Source organism: Myotis nattereri, assembly GCF_964212035.1.
Source record: "Myotis nattereri genome assembly, chromosome: 15".
NCBI lineage: Eukaryota > Metazoa > Chordata > Mammalia > Chiroptera > Vespertilionidae > Myotis > Myotis nattereri.
In genome coordinates, this window is record NC_138090.1 from 40,954,137 (window position 1) to 40,977,276 (window position 23,140).

The window sequence follows — 23,140 nt, forward strand, 5'->3', positions numbered from 1 at the left end:
ATGGAGTGTTACACAGGGTGGCCCCACCCAATGGGAAATCTTTGGTGGGCTATAAATCACAAGTGTGTCTACATGGTTATCTTAAGTTGTTTTCTATGCCCTGCAGTGATGTAACATACAACACACAGTAAGTCCGCTACACAGAACAACCTTGATATACCTGCTATTTTAATTTTATTTTGTGAGAGAGGATAATTAGGAAGAAACTGTGAACTACATTTGGTTCAATATCAGTGTGCACACACAAAGGGACAGCATAAAGGCAGAGAATCTACAACAAGAATTTGGTGGAGACAGAAAGCCTAGGCAGAGGTGAACAGGAGAATGCAAATTCTCCAGGTTGTTGCTGAAAGGTTGGACAGGGCCTGGCTTTTCTAGAAGATAAGCAACTCTATATTTTCAAGTGACCCTCACTGACCTGTGGCCCCACGACAGTAGCACCTTCTCTTAGGGTTGTTGAGAGATTTTAAGGAGATGGGGGTGGGTGCCCCTGTATACTTGGGCAGAGCTCTCCATGGTTCCTTTTGCACCCAGTAGGGGGCGCTCAGCGGGCTATCAGGCAGAGCTCATAGGTTGGGGGAATGTTGCCAAAGCCTGAGATCTTGGGGGTGATATCGATGTCAGCAGGTGGCACCAGCGGGCGAAGCGAGAAGTTCTGAAGGACAGAGGTGAAGTAGAGGAAGAGTTCCATTTGGGCCATGGCGTCGCCCAGGCAGATGCGCTTTCCTGTGAGCACATTGGAGGAAGTGAGGGTCAGTCACACTTGCACTGGGATAGTGGGGTCATGGGGAGCCTTCTGACTCCACCACTCACCTGAGTCTCAGCTACTTCCTCAGCATCTCTGGGGTCATAATAACACTCACTTCATAGGGTTATTATAAAGACTCAGCGAGTTTCTAGTTTAGTGCTCAACTAGGATCTGTCACTCAATATGTGGCAGCTACTTCTCTGATGGCTTGGATTGCATCATAATCCAAGATGGAATGGTTGTAAAGGAACTTTGAATATGAAGATTCTGTGCATTTTAATTTCTCAAATGTTTATCAGAAGCCTCACTGGTGCTAGATACTGGTGAAGGGGGCTACAAATGAAATGGGGATTAATCTCCATTTTGTGGCAGCTGAAGTACTGCACCATTTATAAGTGAGTGGTGGGTGTCCTGTTTCCTAACCACTGCCCTGACTCCAGGTGCCATGCAACTTACACATAAAGTGTCATAAGATTTATGCCAAGGGTGGGCAATCTGCTGCCCATGGAGAAAGTCCACACTGCTGCTTGTGTTTGTACGACCTTCAAATTACAAATGCTTTTTAACATTTTAAAATAGTTGAGCAATATCAAAAGAAAATTTTTTTATGACATATGAAAGTTAAATTGAAATATCAATGACCATTAAAAAAATGTCTTGCTTTTTTAATGGGTGGCTCAGTGGTTGAGCATCGACCTATGAACCAGGAGGTCACAGTTTGATTACCAGTCAGAGCACATGCCTGGGTTGCAAGAGTGTTGTGTGAAGGAGGCAGTTGATCAATGATTCTCTCTTGTCATTGATGTTTCTCTCTCTCTCTCCCTCTCTCTTCCTCTCTAAAATCAATACAAATATTTTTTAAAAAGCCTTCAAGGAACTGAGACACTTCCCTTCATTTATATGTTGGCTATGCATCACTTTTGTACTACAGTAGCAGAAATGAGGGGTTACAACAAAGAATGTATGCCCTGCAAAATCTAAAATATTTATCGTCTGGTCCTTCCTGTGAAGGAAAGGCTAGCTGACCCTGCTTAATGCTTTCACTTTTGTAATTTTATTTTTCTAATAATCAGAGTCAATGGTTCTAATATTCCATGATTTTGGGATTCTAGGATTTTATGGTCCCAACTATGGTTTAGGCCAGTGATGGCGAACCTTTTGAGCTCGGTGTGTCAGCATTTTGAAAGAACCTAACTTAACTCTGGTGCCATGTCACATATAGAAAATTTTTGATATTTGCAACCATAGTAAAACAAAGACTTATATTTTTGATATTTATTTTATATATTTAAATGCCATTTAACAAAGAAAAATCAACCAAAAAAATGAGTTTGCGTGTCACCTCTGACACGTGTGTCATAGGTTCGCCATCACTGGTTTAGGCAGTTGCCAACCTTTTGGACCTCACAGACCACCGGTTGGCAACCACTGCTCCAAAGGCTTCCTTAAACCAGCAGTTGCCAACCTTTCCGACCTCATGGACCACCAGTGGCACTGAACTTCCTTTTCAGACCTGAACCTCAAATACAGACCAATGTTTGGGGGAAATATCAAGCATGTTCCTTGGAGAACTCAGACCATAGAAACCTACCAGAAGAAAAAGGCACAAAGGCTTCATTCTTCTTGAAGTGGCCCTGCTCATCCAAGAAGTGTTGAGGATAGAAGGCATCTGGGTAGCGGAAGTATTTGGGGTCTTTGAGGACGGAGCCAAGCACAGGAAACACATCAGTGCCCTGGAGTGAAAATGGGGGCATTTAAGAGAAATCAGTGTTTGAGTACGGGGTAAGAAACCAGGAGGAGAGAGGGGTGCAAATGAAGGGACCAGGGGTACTAAAAAGGGTGCACTCCACCTTGGGCAGAAGGTAGCCTCGGAAATGAGTGTCCCGAGTGACACTGTGGGGATATCCCAGGGGTGCAATCACTCTCTGTATCTCATGTATTACAGCATCTGTGTAGGGCATCTTGACTCGGTCATCCATACTTGGGATTCGGTGTGGTCCTATCACATGGTTAATCTCTTCACAGATCTTGGCTGGAAAAAGTCAGAATTCATAATAGAGAAAGCCACAGGGATTACACAAAATCCATTATGTAAATAACCAGGAGAAGGAAAGTGTCCAATAACTATTTGATTATTTAAATTAGTAAATTCAAGCTGGACAATGAAGGTGAGGCTAAAAAAGTTGAGTGGCTATGGGTGACCTCTCCCATCACCTCCACCAGGAGAAAACTATTGGCTTGTTTTTAACTGTGTTAGAAGGTAGAGAGGTAAAATTGGCCTTTTTTCTTAAGCAAAATGACTTATTCGTGTATAGTTACCCAATTGACTAGATTACCGCATGTTGGAAATGAACTTTATTTGAATCAGACACCAAGTATGTTATATTAAATAGCCTTCTTGTGCTGAGAATGTGAGATTCCATATTCATTATATCTTGTGGTTCAAAACGTCTCAGGTAGTATGTTTCTAAGTTTTTAAGAGTATGTCTTCCTTCCTGTTGGGAGGGGAGATATCAGGAGAGAAGATCCAGGGGACCCTTACCTTCCACCTCAGGATGCTTCATTAGCAGCAGGAATCCATAGTAGAGGGTGCCGCTCACTGAGTCTGTGGCAGCAAAGAGTAGGTTGAGAGTGGTGATGATCAAGTTCTTAAGGTTGAATTCTGTGTAGGCCTCATTTTTCTCCTGAAAGGGAGGAGAGCAGCAAACATTTTTTGTTTTTCTCGATATTTCCTCCTGTGCTCAGGAAAGGACTTTTTGAAAAGACAATAGGTGGGTAAAGTGACTGAGTGTTGGGAAAGGATGCTCCAGGCAGAGGATTTAGCTAGAGCAAACATCCTGAAGTAGGAGCATGTCTGCTGTATTAGAGGAGCAGCAAGAAGGAGGCCAGTGGTTGGAGTGAAGTGAACAATAGGGGGAATGGGAGGAGTAGAAAGTAGAATGCCCTGGAAAATTTGAAAATTGCAGGGCAATAAAAGGGTATATAATTCTAAGTTTCCAAGTGCTAAGGTTCTAGTATGTAGAATATAAATTTCTAAAAATATAACATTTTAAGATTCTATGATGAGCAGTATTAAGCTTCTAAATCTCTAAACACATAGACTTTTTTTTTTTTTTCAAAAGCAAAGAGTCTTTATTCGAACTAGTTCGGCTCCCCGACAACACTCACCGACGCAACGGCAAGCCAAGTGGCCGAGAGAGGGAACTCTGTGTGGAGAGAGGTTTTATAGGGGGGCTGGAGTAAGGAGAAAGGACTGTGGGCCCTGCCGATTGGCCAGGCGCAAGTCGGTGTCTTGTTACACAGCATGTGGTCATATCTATGGCGACTTCCCTTGATTGTCATTGGTTAGTTTAAAGAAGTCCTGGGTGTGGCTAGCAGAGGCTTGGGCTTCCGGGAAGAAGCCTTGCTGAGCACATGGCCAAGGTAAGATGGAGGGCGTAGCTCTTACCCTGGGGCAAGATGGAGGACGTAGCCCTCGCGCTTTCATTCCCCCCTTTGTCTTGGAACTTCCGGCTCAATCATGAGACAGACTGCATTTCTATATCACTGTTGCTAGAGGCCCGTACTGGGCACAGAGAACTATCAACTGAACTATCCCTATAAGCTTAACAAATGGTCCGGTGGAAGGGAAAGAAACCATTTTAGTTTTAACAACTTCTATTGAAATAGGATTTTTCTTCTTAAAATTCCTCCATGGCTATCAAAAAGCCAAATCAAGATTAATTTATCTACTGTCCTGATGTTTGCATAAACACAACAAGAATGGTAAGTGACTACCTTTGCTGGAATCTCATGGTTGAATCTTAATGTGCCCCGTAGGGCCAGGAAGCCAAGCTATCCAGCTGCCATCAGGCCTGCCTGCAGTATCTATTGAGTTAGGTGACTCCCTCACCTGTAGCAACTCCACCTGAGCCCACGCTCTAGGCTTTAAGGCCCATCTCAGTAGCCCTCCTACTCGTTGCGGCCCAGAGTGTGTGGGGGTTCCGCAGGGACGCAGAGGCATCTTACTGTTCCCCTTCTACTCTTACCAACCGCCAGTGATGGTAGGGCATGGGCCTGACCCTCCAGCGCCAGCCATCTTCAGGGCTTCCAAGCAGGATACCAGGCTTTCTTTGTGGCATTCTTACTGGCTTTAAGTCTTTAGAGCTCAGACAGGGCTCTTTAAAACATGATACTCCAGTCAAAGTTTTCTGTTAATAAAACCACTATTAGGAACCAGTCTTATTGAATCTATGCAAAGGAATGTATTGCCATGACTTATTTAGCATTGCCAGATTTTGGAGGAATTACATAAGGAGAAAAACATACTGATCTGCCTTGCTAATTCCTTTTCATGGATTTATAATGAAACAGTAATTGTTGGCATTAAACCTTTTTTCTCACATAGACTTTTAAGTTTCTCAAATTCTGTGACTCTGAAATTGTCATTCTACTTTAGTTTTAAGTCCCTGGCATCTTTTTAAAGCTTAACAATGGAACAGAATGAAGAGCGCAGAAATAAAACCATGCATATTTGGGCAGTTAATTTATGACAAAAGACTCAAAAATATACATTAGGGGGAGGATGGTCTGTTCAATAAATGGTGTTGGGAAAACTGGACAGCCACACAAAGGAGTAAAACTGGACCGTTATCTTATAAAATACACAAAAACTAACTCAAAGTGGATTAGAGACTTGAACATAAGGCCTGAAACCTTAAAACTTCTTGTAGAAAACATGGGTGGTAAACTCACTGATGTCAGTCTTGGGCAATGGTATTTTTTAAAAATTTGACACCAAAAAGGCAACAAAAACAGAAATAGACAAGTGGAACTATATTAAACTAAAAAGCTTCTGCACAGCAAAGGAAAAGCATCAGCAAAATGAAAACGGTAACATATTGAATGGGAGAAAAAATATTTGCAATTCATATATCTAATAAAGAGTAACATTCCACATTTATAAGGAACTCGTGCAACTCAGTAGAAAAAAAACAAACAAAACCAAACAATTTGATTTTAAAAATAGGCAGGGAACCTGAATAGAAGATTTCCAAAAGAAGACATAGATGGCCCACATATGCTGAAAAGATGCTCAACATTACTGATCATCAGAGAAATGCAAATCAAAACCACAATGAGGTATCACCTCACACCTGTTAGAATGGCTATTATAAAAAAAACAAGTAATAATGAGTGTTGCTGAGGAAATGGAGAAAAAGGACCCCGCCCTCCCCCACCCCATGTACTGTTGGTGGAAATGTAAATTAGAGGCAGCCACAATGGAAAACAGTATGGAGGTTTCTCAAAAAATTTAAAATAAGCTACCACATAACCTAGTTATTCCATTTTTGTTTATCCAAAGGACACAAAACCACTCATTTGAAAAGATGTCTGCATTTTTATGTTCATTGCAGCAGTATTTATAATAGCCAAAACATGGAAGCAACCTAAGTGTCCATTGATGGATGAATGGACAAAGATGTGACATCCTATATAATAAAAGGTTAGTATGCAAATTGACCAAGTGGCAAAACGACTGGTCACTATGATGTGCACTGACTACCAGGGGGCAGACGCTCAACACAGGAGCTGCCCCCTAGTGGTCAGTGTGCTCCCACAGGGGGAGCACCACTCAGCCAGAAGCCCTGAGCCAGGCTCATGCTGGCAAGCACAGTGGTGGTGAAGGGACCCTCTCCCGCCTCCGCTGCAGGTGGGCAGTAAGGAGCGAGAGGTCCTGGACTGCGAGGGCACAGGCTTGGCTGAAGGGACCTTCCCGCGCCCCCCTTGCACAAAATTTTATGCACCAGGCCCCTAGTATATATATATATATATATATATATATATATATATATATATATATATATGAATATTATTTAGAAATAAAAAAGAAAAAATCTTGCCATTATGCTAAGTGAAATAAATCAGACAGAGAAAGACAAATACTATATGATCTCAACTATATGTAGAGTTTAACAAATAAACAAATAAAAAACAAGCAAGCTTATATATGCAGAGAAGAGATTGATGGTTGCCAGGGGCAGGGGGAGAGGGGCAGACAAAATGGTGAAGTGATTCAAAATATGTAAATTTTAGTTATAAAATCAATAAGTCATGGGGATGAAATGTACACCATGGTGACTATAGTTAATAATACTGTATTGTATATCTGAAAGTCGCTAAGGGAGTAAATATTTTTTAAATTAAATTTATTGGGGAGCATGGGTTAATAAAATTATATAGGTTTCAAGTATACAATTCTGTACTACATCATGTGTATATCACATTTTGTGTTTACCACTCAGTCACACCTCTTTTCATTACCATGTATTTGACCTCCTTTATCCTTTGCTACCTCCCTTCCACCCCCTTTCCTGCTGGTAATCATTAACCACACTGATGTCTGTGTCTACGAGGTTTTGTTTGTCTTGTTTGTTCATTTGTTGTTTTCAACTTTATATCTCACATATGAATGAAACCATATGTGACTTTTTCTGACTGACTTATTTTGCTTAGCATGATATTCTCAAGATCCATCCAAGTTGTCACAAATGGCAGTATTCCATTATATAGTATATGTACCACATCTTCTTTATCCAGTCATCTATTTGAAGGACCCTTTGGTTGTTTCCATGTCTTGGCCACTGTGGATAATGCTGCAATGGACATAGATGTACATATATCTTTATGAATAAATGTTTTCAAAATTTTGGGGTATATACCCAAAAGAGGGGTTGCTGGGTCATATGGTCACTCTATTCTTTTTTTTTTTTTTTGCCTATCAGAAATGCAGTTTTATTTTTATTTGAAGACAACTTAAATTTTTAGACAAATGATTTTAGTATATAAATTTGTTTTTGTTTTTGTACAGAATATAAAGATTCCCCTCATTGATCTTCCATGTGAAGGGCATTACAAGCCTGAAGGGATACATTCTGTACACAAGTGTGTATCTGGTGTGCAGGGTGCTGGCAATCAGCGGTGCGGTGCTCCTACACATAAGTTAGGTCAAGGACATCACATATTGAAAAGTGGACAAGAGAAATATCCTAGTTAATCAGATTCATGAAGCAAACATGACACAAAAACTGTGCAACTGAGACCAGTTCAGTAACTTTAGTCGGGACACTGCGGATTATGCTGGAGTAACAGGTGCGTGAGGTGATAGTGTGCAGCACATTAAAGAGCCAGGAAGAGCTATTATATAGAAAGGCTGGAATGAGGGATTTCACGAAAGCAAATTAACTTCTTGTCAACTGCCAAAGCAAAACAAAACAGAGCAGAGCGCACGAGTGCTAGTATACTGCAGGCATGCTAGACCGGTTTCTGTGCAGCATGCTAAGTTAGTTAGAACTTCTTCACTGGCGCATACGATCATTCATAGTCACGGAAAGTTTTTTTGCCACTTCTGGGCAAATTTCAGGCATGTCGTATTTTAGATGGAGTATAGCTTTTATCTATTATTTCATCCTGTAAAAACATGTGAAAACAATGTTCATTTGTGCCAGAGGATGACCAGTGACCTTGTTTATAAACTGCTCCAGCCCTTGCTTTCTTTCTTCAATGAAATTGTCATCAAATATTCCATCATCTCCTCTAAAAGGAAGTTGACGCAAAAATGCTTTCCCTAGGAGTGGGGCAACTACAACCTTGCTCTCTTGTTCTAATTCACTTCGCAGCCACTCAAGTCACTGTATCTTCTTCTAACTGTACGTTCCTTCAGGTTGAAAATAGGCAGGTTATATACAAATTATATTTGAATTTTAAAAATATAATTTAATGAAAAAAGAGAAAGTTTTGAGATTTGACAGTGACATCCACAATATGGCAGTAGAAACCCAGGATTTCTCTTCCCTCCACAGGTACACTAATTCCACACTGACATAGGAATCAATTCCTTCCATGAGAAACCCAGAAACTAGCTGAGAAGCTCCTCTACTCTGGGTGAGTGTGAAATCAGTCACATTGAGAATGACAGAAGCACCGGAAACACCCTCTTTCCACAATCCCCAGTCCTGGCACAGTGCTATATGATCATGAAGGAACCCTTAGCTCTGAGGACAGATGAACCACACACCTAATGTGCCAACTTTTCTCAATGCTCTCTGGTTTCTATGTCACTTGTCTCAGAGCACTGACTGGGCCTGGCATATGCCAATCCCCTGAGGGTACAGAGAACATACAGTGGTTGAAACTAGCATGCAAGCACTTACCACAGCTCCTCCCCTGGCCAACCAAAGAGTGAGCGGGAGGACAAACAAACTCTAGCTCCCAGTTTCTCCCTGAGAAGGGAGAGAGTTGTACTACAAATCTAACACCCCAAATTTTCTGAGTGCTACCTGAGGAACTGGTTTCTGTTTCACCTGTTTCAGAACATTGACTTGGCCCAACATACACTAGTCCTCTAGGGGTTGCAGAGAAAAAAATTGGTGATTTGAACAAGTGCATGGGTACTCACCACCGCTCCTCCCCCTAGCTCAGCATAGAGAGAATGGGCAATAAACTCCAGCTCCCAGCTTCGCCCAGAGAGGGAAAGAATTTGATCATATACCTGACATCATAACATTTAAAAATTTTTAAACTTATTTTTAATTATAATTGACAGCAATATTGTATTGGTTTCAGGCATACAACATAGTGATTCAACATTTATATACCTTACAAATTAATTAACATCCTAATTTTTCTGGCTGTTACCTGAAGGACTGACTTTCATCTCACCTATCTCATAGAGCTGTTAGGCCCAGAATAAACTGGTACCTTGGGGGCTACAGAAAACAAAGTGGTGGTTTGAATTAGAATGCCAGCCCTTACCATATTCAGCTCAGCACAGAGTGAGCAGGTGATAAATACCAGCTCTTGGTTTCTTTTAAAGAAGGGAAATACTTGGAGTTGTACATCCAATATTCTGACTTCTCCTGGTCCTATCAGGGATTGGCTTTTACATCACCTGTCTTGAATCATTGATGGGGCCCAGTCAGCACTAGACCCCTGGAGACTATACAGAACACAGTGGCAGTTTTAACAAGTATGTGTGCACTTGCCACAGCTCCTCTCGTTGGCTCAACACAGAGTGGGTGGGGAAAAAGCTCCTTGCTCTTCCCTGGAAAGAGAAAGAATTGGATTGCTCATCTAGTATTCCAACTTCTTGGGGAGCTCCAAAAGGGGTTGACTTTTGTTGCATCTGTCTCAGAGCACTGAGGGGACCTGGAAAACTCTAGATGCCTGGGGCTTCTAAGAACAAAGACAGTGGTTTAGAGTAGCATGAAAAGAGTAGTTTTGGAAAACCATAGAAACCCTAGCCAGTTTGATTGGGAAGATCTTCTCTGTACAAGCCAATTCATGAAGACTGGGAGAGTGGTGGTTTTCTCTAATGTGTAGATACCCACACAAAGGGTAAAGAAAAATGAAGACATCCTTTTATGACAAAAACTCTCAACAAACCAGGAATAGAGGGCTACAACCTCAACTTAATAAAGGCCATCCTATATAATAAAAGGCTAACATGTAAATCAACCAAATGGTGGAACGACCAGTCGCTCTGACATGCACTGACCACCAGGGGGAAGATGCTCAATGCAGGAGCTGCCCCATGGTGGTCAGTGAGCTCCCACAGGGGGAGGGCTGCTCAGCTAGAAGCCCTGAGCCAGGCTCGTGCTGGCGAGTGCAGTGGCAGTGGCAGGAGCCTCTCTGCAGAGTGGGCCTAAGTTGGCAGTCAGACATCCCCTGAGGGCTCCTGGACTGCAAGAGGGCACAGGCTAGGCTGAGGGACTCTCCCAATGAACAAAATTTCATGTACCTGGCCTCTAGTATATCTATAAAAAGCCTATAGCTAATATCATACGCAATGGTGGAAATGGCAAGATTTTCCACTAAGATCAGGAACAAGGCAAGAATGCTCACTCTCATCACTTCTATTCAACAGAGTACAGTCATACTGCAACACAGCCTTTTGAACAACAATGAACTGCATATACGATAATGGTTGCATAAGATTATGGAGCTGAAAATTTCTATTGCTTAGTGGCATTGTAGTAGTTGTAACATCATAGGATAAGACATTGCTCATGTGATTGTGGTGATGCTAGTGTAAACCTACTGTACTGTCAGTCATAGAAAAGTGTAGCAGCCTGGCAGGTGTGGCTCAGTGGTTGAGCTTTGACCCGTGAACCAGGAAGTCACGGTTTGATTCTTGATCAGGGCACATACCTGAGTTGTGGTCTTGATTCCTAGTACGGGGCATGCATGAGGCAACTGATCAATGATTCTCTCTCATCATTGATATTGCTATCCCTCTCTCCCTCTCCCTTCCTCCTCTGAAATCAATAGAAACATTAAAAAAAGAAAAGTTTAGCACATACAATATTATGTGCAATACATAATACTTAATAATGATAATAAACCTCCACGTTACTGTTTTATGTATTTAGCATACTATACTTTTTATCATTACTTTAGAGTATATTGATTGTATAAGTTTGTATGCTATGTTATACCAGCAGCAGCCTCATATGTCTGGTGTTTACCAAATCTCTTGATTCCATCATTTTATGTTTTGCTGGGTTTAATCTTGTGTTGTTTTATAAATTTAGTGTAGCCTAAGTGTACAGTATTTAAAAAGTCTATAGTGGTGTACAGTAATGACCTAGGCCTTCACATTCTCTCACCACTCACTGACTGACTTGCCCAGAGCAACTTCCAGTCCTGCAAGCCCCATTCATGATAGGTGTCCTATACTGGTGTATAATTTTCACCCTTTATACTGTATGTTTACTGTACCTTTTCTATGTTTAGATTCACAAATATTTACCATTGTGTTACATTGGCCTACAGCAGTGGTCGGCAAACTCATCAGTCAACAGAGCCAAATATCAACAGTACAACAATTGAAATTTCTTTTGAGAGACAAATTTTTTAAACTTAAACTATCTAGGTAGATACATTGTTATTAACTTAATTAGGGTACTCCTAAGGCTTAGGAAGAGCCACACTCAAGGGGCCAAATAGCCACATGTGGCTCACGAGCCACAGTTTGCCAACCACTGGCCGACAGCATTCAGTAACGTGCTGTACAGGTACATAGCCTACTAGCAATAGGCTATACCATTTAGACTAGGTTATACTATCTAGGTTTGTGTAAGTGCACTCTATGTTGTTTGTGTAACAACAAAATCACCTAATGATCAATTTATCAGAATGTATCCCCATCATTAAGCAACATATGACTGTATTGGAATCCTAGCCAGAGCAGTTAAGCAAGAAAAAGGAAAGCATTCAAATTGGAAATAAAGAATTAAAATTGTCTTTGTTTGCAGATGACATGATCTTATATATAGAAAACTCTGAATACTTCACAGAAATCTGTTAAAACAAATAAATTTCATAAAGTTGCTTGATACAAAATCAACACACAAAAATTGTGTTTTTATATACTAATAACTAACTATTCAAAAAGAAATTAAGAAAACTATAATATATACATAACATCAAAAAGAATAAAATAACTAGGAATAAACTTAACTAAAGAATTGAAAGATTTGTACACTGAAAAACTATAAAACATTGATGGAAATAGTTAAAGGAGACACAAACTAATGGAAAGACATCTCATTTTCATGGATTAGAAAATGTTATATTGTTAAAATAATACTCCTTAAAGGTATCTATAGATTCAAATCAATTTCTATCAAAATCCCAATAAAATTCTTTACAGAAGTTAAAAACAATTCTAAAATTCAGATGGAACCACAAAGGTCCCTGAATAGCCAAAACAATCTTGAAAAAGAAGAACAGCCTTAGCCGGTTTGGCTCAGTGGATAGAGAGTTGGTGGCCTGCAGACTGAAGGGTCCCAGGTTTGATTCCGGTCAAGGGCACATCCCCTGGTTGAGGGTTCGATCCCCAGGGGGTATGCAGGAGGCAGCCAATCAATGATTTGCTCTCATCATTGATGTTTTTATCTCTCTCTCCCTCTTCCTTCCTCTCTGAAATCAATAAAAATATATTTTAAAAAAGAAGAACAAAGCAGGAGGCATCTCACTTGCTGATTTCAAAATATATTAAAACCTACAATAGAAGAAACAGAACTAGAAAAAACAAGATGGCGGCATAGGTAAACACTGGAGATTGCTGCTTAGCACAACCACTTCAAGAATACAACTAAAAGATGGAACGGACATCATCCAGAACCACAGGAAGGCTGGCTGAGTGGAAATTCTACAACTAGAAGGAAAGAGAAAAGCATACTGAGACTCAGAGGAGGTGTGGTGCGGAAGTAAAGTACAGAAGTATGGAGGCGCAAGCGGAGAGGGCTGGCGGCTGAGGACACAGTTGTCTTTTTCAATTGGGAGGGAGTCTCAAGCTCTGAGCTTCAGTTCAGGGCGAGTCTCTGGGGACCCAGACTCATACAGGAGAAACTGGACTGTCTGGTATTAGTCGGAACTCGAGGGCAGCTTTCTCTCAGAGGTGATTGCAGCGATTGCTGGGACACTGAGAAGCGGGACCTCTAAGGGCAGCCATAGCTGCTTGCTCCAACCTGTTGATCCCCTGGGATCCCACCCTGCCCAAGCCGTGCACGGAGGCTTTTGCATATGAAAGGCCTGGCCCTTTGCAATCTGAAAATTACCTAACAAACTGCAGCTGGCCCAAGGCCCCACAGGAACTCGCATTGCTTCACAGCTGGCTCCTGCTGGGTAGCCTCAGGAAGAGGCTAGATTAGCACCTCCTTAGAGATCCAGGAAACAGTGTGCCCGGTGGTCAGAGTGGGACCATCCACATTGCAGCTCCTCGGATCCATAAAGGACACACTCAGGGGGAGACTCAGTGAGCACCAAAGCCCCACTGAAGCAAGTCTTACCCCATAAGGGTGTCTCCAACACAGAAGTTCTCCCACTGCAGACATAGCGATTCTCACAGCCAATTGGCCTGGAGATCAATTCCTCCCAGTGATACCTACAACAATCAAGGCTTAACTACAACAAGACTGTGCACAAAGCCCACAAGGGGGTGCACCAAGAGTGTCCACCTCAGGTAATTGGGGAGGCTGAGCCACTGGGCTCTGTAGGACACCGAGCACAGAAAGCCACTCTACCAACACAGGGAAGCATAAAAAATGTGGAGACAAAGGAACAGGACACAAATGACAGAAATGGAGGAAAGCAAACAACTGGATATAGAGTTCAAAACCACACTTTTAAGGTTTTTCAAGGACTTTCTAGAAACCGCCGATAAATTTAGTAAGACCCTCAAAAAGTCTGGTGAGACCACTGATAAATGTAGTGAGACCCTCAAGAAGTCTAGTGAGACCCTCGAGGTTATGAAAAAGGACCAACTAGAAATTAAGCATACACTGACTGAAATAAAGGATATTATGCAGAGTTCTAACAGCAGACCAGAGGAGTGCAAGAATCAGTTCAAAGATTTGAAATACGAAGAAGCAAAAAACACCCAACCGGAAAAGCAAAATGAAAAAAGAATCCAAAAATATGAAGATAGTGTAAGGAGCCTCTGGGACAGCTTCAAGCGTACCAACATCCGAATTATAGGGGTGCCAGAAGAAGAGAGAGAGCAAGATATTGAAAACCTATTTGAAGAAATAATGACAGAAAACTTCCCCTACCTGGTGAAAGAAATAGACTTACAAGTCCAGGAAGCGCAGAGAACCCCAAACAAAAGGAATCCAAAGAGGACCACACCAAGACACATCATAATTAAAATGCCAAGAGCAAAAGACAAAGAGAGAATCTTAAAAGCAGCAAGAGAAACAAACTCAGTTACCTACAAGGGAATACCCATACGACTGTCAGCTGTTTTCTCAACAGAAACTTTGCAGGCCAGAGGCAGTGGCAAGAAATATTCAAAGTGATGAATGCCAAGAACCTACAACCAAGATTACTTTAACCAGCAAAGCTATCATTCAGAATTGAATGTCAGATAAAGAGCTTCACAGATAAGGAAAAGCTAAAGGAGTTCATCACCACCAAACCAGTATTATATGAAATGCTGAAAGGTATCCTTTAAGAAGAGGAAGAAGAAGAAAAAGGTAAAGATACAGATTATGAACAACAAATACACATCTATCAACAAGTGAATCTAAAATCAAGTGAATAAATAATCTGATGAACAGAATAAACTGGTGATTATAATAGAATCAGGGGCATAGAAAGGGAGTGGACTGACTATTCTTTGGGGGGAATAGGGGTGTGGGGGATGTGGGAAGAGACTGGACAAAAATCGTGCACCTATGGATGAGGACAGTGGCGGGGGGAGGGGCAGAGAGGGGGGTGGGAACCGGTTGGAGGGAAGCTAAGGGGGGGAAAAAGAGGAACAACTGCAATAATATGAATAATAAAGATTTAATTTAAAAACAAAACAAAAAAAACCCTACAATAATTAAAACATATGGTATTGGCATAATTATAGACTTATAGACCAGTGGAAGAGAATAGAGACCCCAGGAATAAATTCATGCATATATGGTCAACTTGTCTTCAAAAGGGTGCCAAAAAATATACAATAAGGAAAATATAGTCTCTTAAACAAATGGTGTAGGGAAAACTAGATATCTACATGCAAAAGAATGAAACTGCACCTTTATCTTACACCATACACAAAATCAACTGAAAATGGATTACAGACTTAAAAATAAGACCGAAACTATAAACTCCTAGAAAAAAACATAGTGAAAAGCTTCATGATATTGACAATTATTTCATGAATATGACAGCAAAATATAGGTACCAAAAGCAAAAATATACAAGTGGGACCACATCAAAACTAAAAGTTTCTGTACAGCAAAGGAAACAGTAAAAAGTTGAACAAGTAACCCAAGGAATGTTAGAAAATATTTGTAAACCATATATGTGACAAAGGGATAATGTCCAAAATATATAAGAAACACCTATAACTCAATGCAAAAAAAAAAATTAATAACCAGATTTTAAAACACGCTAAGTACTGAAATGGAGATTTCTACAAAGAAGACAAAAATGGCCAATAGGTACATGAAAAGATACTCAACATCACTAATCATCATGGAAATGCAAATCAAACCCACAATGAGATATCTCTGAGATAAGCTGTTAGGATGATTATTAACAAAAGAGCAAAAGACAAAAGTTGTTGAATCTGTGGAGAAATTGGAACCCTTGTACATGGTTGGTGGATGCAAAATGTTGAAACTGCTGTGGAAACAGTAGGGATAAAACTTTGAATAAATTAAAATAGAATTACTATATAACCCAGCAATCCTACTTCTGGGCATGTATTCAAAAGAATTGGAACCAGAAACTCAAAGATCTTAGCATTCCAATGTTCACTGAAGCACTACTCACTTTTTGTTGTTGTTAATCCTCACCCAATAATATTTTTCCATTGATTTTTTTAGAGAGTGGTAGGGAGCGGGGGAAACACAGAGAGAGAAACATCCACATGAGAGAGACACATCAATTGGTTGCCTCCTGCACATGTCCCGACCAGGGCTGGGCAGGGGGTAGGTGGTGGGGAGGGTGTTGAGCCTGCAACCAAGGGATCAAACCCGAGATCCTTCAGTCCACGGGCTGATGCTCTATCCACTCAGCCAAACTGGCTAGGGAAGCACTATTCAATTTTTAAGATTCAAGGTTTTACTTAAAGATATGCATTTTACATTTTCTCTCTAGATATAAGGAACCATGTATAACTATAATTGCTATATTGACCAAAAGATGTTTTAAATGGGCTTGTGGTCGAGGCACTATGAGATGAGAGGAAAGGATTGGAGAAATAGAATAGTACCTGGTGCATCTTGATGAGGAAGCAGTCAATGAAGTCCCGAGGGTTCTGTGGGTCAAAGGATGCCTCGTTGATCTTGACCCTAGAGGCAATGAAGTCCTTGAGCTCTTCTGTCAGGTAGTAGATGCGATTATGTCTTCCTGGCAAATATTGCATGATTCCGGAATACATGTCATATAGCTGTGGGGAATAGGCAAAGGTGGTTTGTCAGTGATGAGTACCTGGGGTCAGCATGGGCTGAGCCTCTAGTCAGACAGCTAGTCTTAATGTCCAGTGCTGAGTCTGAGAATTGGGTTCATTTGCTTTTAAGAGACTTAGAGCATATTCTCAATGTTGTAGGGAGGATTAAATGAAGTATAAGCAGGTGACTTAGTTACCTGAGGCTGGTGGTGGGTAGAGAGTGATAGGAGGACTTATAATCTGATAGAGCACCTGAATTAATCTGAAAAATAATCATATTATTTTATATCTTAGAACACATATACTTATGTGAATAGAGGGTTAAATTTCTTATATGTGAATAGGGGGTTAAGTTTTTCTTAAGTTTCCTTCTCAAGGCCGTACAAAGAGATTAAGGAGGTGACTCAACTGTGAATCCAGCAAGCAAACCCAATAAGCATGATCAGACCAACCCACAAGGAGTCAAAACATCATCTCATCAACATCATCTCATCACCTGTTGAGTAAGAACAATAGCTGATGTCTGTGGACCTCCAGGGCTGCACGTAACTGCATTCCATCCCAGCCTCAATCTAGCTCCTTCCCCTTTATAATCCTGTACCCTGCACCTTGCTGTAAGACAGGATTTGAATGCTTGTAAGTTCCCTGTCTTATTGGTTGACTAGCCTTCTCAATAAATGCCTTATATGATTCAACCCTGCCTTCATTGTTGGATACAGCGACAGGTAGCCTGAGACCAACCTGGGGTTTCCTGGTAACAAGAGGTGACAGGTGGGTACCTGCGTCCAGGGCGAGTTCATTTCAGTGAACCTCTCATTAATCATCTGCAGCAGCTTCAGAAACTGCTTGTCCTCATAGTCAAAGCGGCTTCCAAAGAGAATGGAACTGATGACGTTACAGACACTGCGGCTCAGGAAGAAGGTGGGTTTGATGGGAGCACCTGGGTGATGGAAATTAGCAATGTTGGAGGCATTGAATAGGAACATGGAGTGTGGAATCACTTGGACATGGATATGAGTAATGGCTCAACTCAACAGCATGCATAAGTCATTTCATTCTTTGCTGTTGCATCTAGATGCCCACATTTCAAATTGAATTAGTATCCACTTCCTTGGTTGAAAAGAACTCAATATCATTATGTGTGTAAAGTTCTTAGCACAGTGCCTGGTATTTAGTAAGCTCTCAAGACATGTAAGGGATTATTATTATTATTATTATTATTATTTATGTGTGTTTGGGGGAAAGAAAAACATATTTGGAAAAGAAGTTCCAGTAAATGACCAAAAAAGTGCTTAATTTCTGAGTCTAGCTCCACCACTGATTCCTTTGGGGGGTATTAAGATAATCCTTCCCTAGCTATCCGTGGCACCACCTATGAAACAGAACGCTGGTGTTAGCTCAGTGCATTGAAAACCATTCCCCCAAATAAAGCAAACATTCACAAATATACAGTTTTACAAATGATTACTGTGGGTACATGGACAGTCAAACCTTTTCAAGTAAACACTGTTACACATATTTCTCAATCTCTGTGCCTTTTCTCTATAGATCCTAGTGATTCCTAAACTTACCACTGGTTAGGAAGTGGACTTCTTTAAATCTAATAAAACTTTCATCCAGTCTTCACAAAAAAGTACAAACTCACATGGTGCCAAAGTCTACATACAATTTCTGGGCTCACAGATTCACTGCCATGCACTGATTAAGTTTCTGGACAGAAGAATCTTTAAGGGTCTTTCATATTAACTTTTAACATGGATCCTGATTGGGAAAATGTGTGAATCCTACAATTAATCTTTTCTCATCCTCTCACTCCATAACTCTCTCCTACCAAGAACTTTCCTTTGGAAGCTGAACTCACTGCAACCACACAGTCCCCTTATGGCCCTCCACCTTTCCACATCCATACCATCGGCTTTATGAAATTCCTCCAGTAGAAAGCTGATCTCCTCCTGGATCCGATTCTCAATCCTCCGCCTTCCCAACCTGAAGTCCCAAAGGGTGGTCAGGCAGAAGCTTCGGAGAATCCTCCATCGTTTTCCATTAGCCAGAACTACACCTGCCAGAATCACAATATTAAGCTTTTGCCTCCTTTCTTTTTGTTCCCAACTCTGTGCTGGACGAGGGGATGCTGGAATACGAAAGCTTTAGACTCTGCTCTCAGGGAAGCCTCTCCCAACCTCCTAAGCTCAATGAGGAGACTAAGCTTCCCTCTCTACAGACTAGGACTGAGGTGAAGGGATAGGAGTCAGGCAAGGAATGAGAGTGAAATCAAGGAAAGCTTAACAGAGGACAGATTAAGAACTGAATAAATAACAGCATGGATGCTTAAGAAGGTGGAGGGAGGGATAGAATGCTAGATGAAGTACCCTGAAGGAGAGACTGCCTCTATTTTCTACATATCACTTAGCTTCTCCTGACAGGCACATGCATGTATACACATGATCACACCTGGATATCAATCTATCTACACTAAATAGCTTGCCATTTAGTAAGAAACATTTAAAAACTGCCAAGTGTGGGGATGGTTCAATGGATATTTAAAAATTAATGAAAGTGTGGTAGAATGATGAATGCAAATAAGATTTTATGACTGGATTGATGGACAGGCAGATAAATAAAGGAGTAAACAGATGGGAGGAGGAGAAATGGGTATAATGTTTGAGAAGTGGATGAATGGAAGGTTGGAATAGTAAATAGATGGAAAGATTAACAAATTTGTTGATGAATGAATGGGTAGAAGAGTTATGAATAGATGGAAGAACAGAGAGATGGTGTGAGACTACTTGGAATTGAAGGATGTAGGCTGTTAGAAAATTGGGTGTATGGGTAACATTATAAGAGATCTACCTAAATGGAGGAGGCAGTGAGCTATGTATTGGGTATGTGTGTTTGTGGAGGAAAGTTAGAAGTAAGGTTGGCTATAAGGATTTGACTGTATACACACAAAGCATGTAGTTAATTCATTAAAAATGAAAGAAGATGTAGCACAGCAGGCACTCTGGAGTCAAATGGTTTGGGTTCAATCCTGGTTTTACCACTAACTCACTGTGTGACATTATATAATCTTCCCTACTCAAAAATTTCTTATTTGAAAAGTTATAATGATATTAGTATTTCCCTCAAAAGAGTAAATGTGATAATGCATGTTGAGTACTTATCAAAGAACCCATGACACAAGAAAGTGCATCATAACATGTCATTATTGTTTTCATTGTTAATGTATTGTTGTTACTTACCATGACCTTGGAAGCTTCTCTCTAGTGAAGGCATCTTCCCACGGCCAATGAACTCATCTGCTTGGCCCACCAGGGCTTCCTTTACTGCTTTATGTCCACATAAAACAACTACTGGCCGGGAACCCATGTATACTGTAAAGACTGGGCCATATTTCACCCTGAGCTGGGGGTAGAAGACATAACACGAGGGGGCTTTTAGTGCACCATGTATAGGTTAATGAAGAAGTTAGGGTGAAGACTCTGGGGACAGAAATGCGGGAAGAGGGGAAAAGGGCAAGTCCTGGTATTGGAAGTACTATTGAAAAAAAACACAAAAAAGCAGAGGAGCCTTGACTCTTGTGATCCTGGATGAGTCCCCTCTCCCACCACACAATTCCAAACTTAGTTTCCTCATCTGTGAAATGACTGATTTGGATTAAATGAACTCCAAGGTCCATTCTTCATTCTCTGAAATGCTAAATGTCTAGAATCTTAAAATCATATGTTACCAACTCTTAAAGTTCTCAGACAACCTGAGTGTAAGAGGTATTGTGTTTGGGAATTTAATGTCTTCTGATTCCAAGATTGTGATCTGTGAGAGAATGAATTTCCAACATACTAGAAATTTGTGTTTCAGACTTCAGTATTTTAAGACTCAAAAATTTTAGTTCAGCAAATCTGTGTTTCCAAGTGTCTGGGTTTTAGAAGTAATAAGGTTCTAAGTATAGCTGGCTATAGAATAAGTTGCTCTTAGCTCTGCCCAAGAGGTGTAGTCAGACTCACCTTTGTGAAAGACTGAGAGATGTTACCAGCATGGAGTTGCAACACATTCCCCAGGAAGGGCAGAGGTGTGGGGCCAGGGGGCAGATTTCCCTTCTTGATGATCTGTACCCAGGCAGTGAAGATGAGCAAAAAAAACAAGCAGAGCTCCAGAAAGATGGTGAAGGCATCTCCCAGCTCCATGATGACAGGTGAAGAGGTTGTGTCCAGAGCACCAGTACCTGCCTAAATAAGTTTTGGGAGATCAGCTTATACTGAAATCTAAACACCCTGGATTCAAGTATGGGTGCCATTTTGAAATATGGATGCCATCAAGGAACTGATTGCTTTATCTAGAAGTGTTTATATAACCAATTTAATGCCAGATACCAAATCACAGAATCAGGAAGCTGAGAGAACACCAAGAAAGATAAATGCTAAAATATCTACATTTAGCTATATCATTTTCAAACCACAGAAAATCAAACATAATGAAAAATCCTTAAAGAAAGCATAGGGAAGAGACACGTTACTTATAGAGGAGCAAAGGTAAGAATTACACCTGACTTCTCTTAAGAAACAATGCCAAAAAAGATATTAGAGTAACATAGTTAAAGTATTTAGGGGAAAAAACTTATTAACTTAAAAATTATTTATCTTGGAAAATTATCCTTCAGAAAAAAAGGAGAAATAGTGACTTGTTCAGAGAAACAAAAATTGAGGGAATTTGTTGCCAGTAGACCTGCCTCAAAAAAAAATGTTAAAAGAAGTTCTTTAGGACAGTCTATTCAACAAATGGTGTCAGGAAAATTGGAAAGATACATGCAAAAAATTAAACTAGATCACCTACTTACACCATATTCAAGAATAAACTAAAAATAGATTAAAGACTTCAATGTACAACTGGAAACCATAAAACTTCTAGAAGAAAACATAGGCAGCAAACTCTCTGACATTGTTCTTTTATTAACATTTTTTTCTGATATATCTCCTTGAGTAAGGGAAACAAAAGAAAAATAATAAGCAAATAGGACTACATCAAATTAAAGAGGTTTTATACAGCAAAGGAAACCATCAACAAAGCAAAAAGACAATCTACTGAATGGGACAAGATGTTTGACAGTAATACATTCAATGAGGGGTTAATACCCAAAATTTGTTAGGAACTCATACAACTCAGCACCAAAAAACCCAATCCAATTAAAGAAGGGGTGGAAGACTTGAGTAGACATTTCTTCAAAGAGAACATACAGATGGTCAACAGACATATGAACAGATGCTCACTAATCATCAGAGAAATGCAACTTAAAATCACAATGAGATCTTACTGTTGGAAGCTTCCAACCCCAGTGCTCCAAGGAGCCGCCCCAGCATTGGGAGATGCTTACCTGGCATCCCAAAGGACCATTCTGGGTGACCCAAGAAGCCCAACTCAGTGTCAAGAGGGCCCTCCCTCCTGTTAGAGGCGCCCCTGTGGAAGCCTGAATTCTGGACCTTCTGAGGATGGATTTGAAGACCTGTAAGTGCCCCCATCTTCTCAAATTGGTGCCTTTTCCATCAATAAACCTTTCCTGACTCCAAAGTCTGATATTTTGAATATTGACCTTTTGAAGCATCCAGCACACAGACTTTGAACTGATGGTCCAGAAGATGGCAGCAGAGTAGGTGGATCTTTCTCACACCTCCTCCCAGAATCTAACTGGAATTAAAATTAAAATGGGGAATATCCACCCTGAATTACCAGCTGAAGACTGACTGAAGAGGAGACTTTTCAACAAGGAAGGGCAGAAACCACCTCGAGACTGCTAGGAAGGGTGACTAGAGAGGAGAGAGGCCTGGATCCCAGGAAGGGCTCCCCAGCCTTGACAGTCAGAGCTGAGAACAGCTGCCCACACAGCAACCAGTGACAGGGCCTCTATCAGCCAGGGAGTGGAGCTACCCAGAGACAAAGACACTTTTATTAAAGGGATGGTAAACAGGATTTTTGTTCCCAGCCATTCACCCCAAATTTCAGTGTAAGAATGGGAGTGTGGACTGGAGTTGCCTAAGGAGAGACAGGGATGGAAGGAATTGGGGAAAGTTGTAGGGGGCACAGGTGCTGGGATACCTGTGTTGAGTCATGCTTCCTGATATCACAACAGCTTTTTTCCCTAAGAGGCACAAGCCCCTCTCAGCAGCAGAAGCCTGGGGTAAGGCAAATACCCGGCACTCTGTGAGGCAGTTTTCCCCACCCTCTGGAGTCCATTATGCCAACTCTGCATCTCAAACCTTGCTGAGGAGGCAGCAGTTTCAGGGAGTGTCAGTGGCTGGTTTGGGGGCCTGGCCATTCATTCCTTACATTCCGAAGATCCTGGCTCACACTTCCCTCTAACAGGAGAGCTGATAGAAACTCTTGGCTTCCAGCAGACCCCACCAGCCTGCCTAAGAGGGGTTCCACCCTGTTAAGGTCAGGGAAATATTCTTGGAACACATCTAACATCTTCCCTG

General features: G+C 41.0%; 1 protein-coding gene across 1 annotated transcript; it reads right to left on the reverse strand.

Annotated features, from left to right (window-relative positions):
* Positions 1–544: 544 nt before the first annotated feature.
* On the reverse strand, positions 545–20,857 carry LOC308530221 (cytochrome P450 2G1-like; the record flags this gene model as incomplete). The annotated part of the gene is made up of 9 exons (XM_081106744.1): positions 545–726; positions 2,340–2,481; positions 2,599–2,780; positions 3,291–3,432; positions 16,500–16,676; positions 17,456–17,616; positions 18,586–18,735; positions 19,916–20,078; positions 20,678–20,857. 9 exons carry the CDS (start codon positions 20,855–20,857, stop codon positions 545–547), a joined length of 1,479 nt encoding a protein of 492 aa, XP_080962870.1.
* Between the last annotated feature and the right edge of the window lie 2,283 nt (positions 20,858–23,140).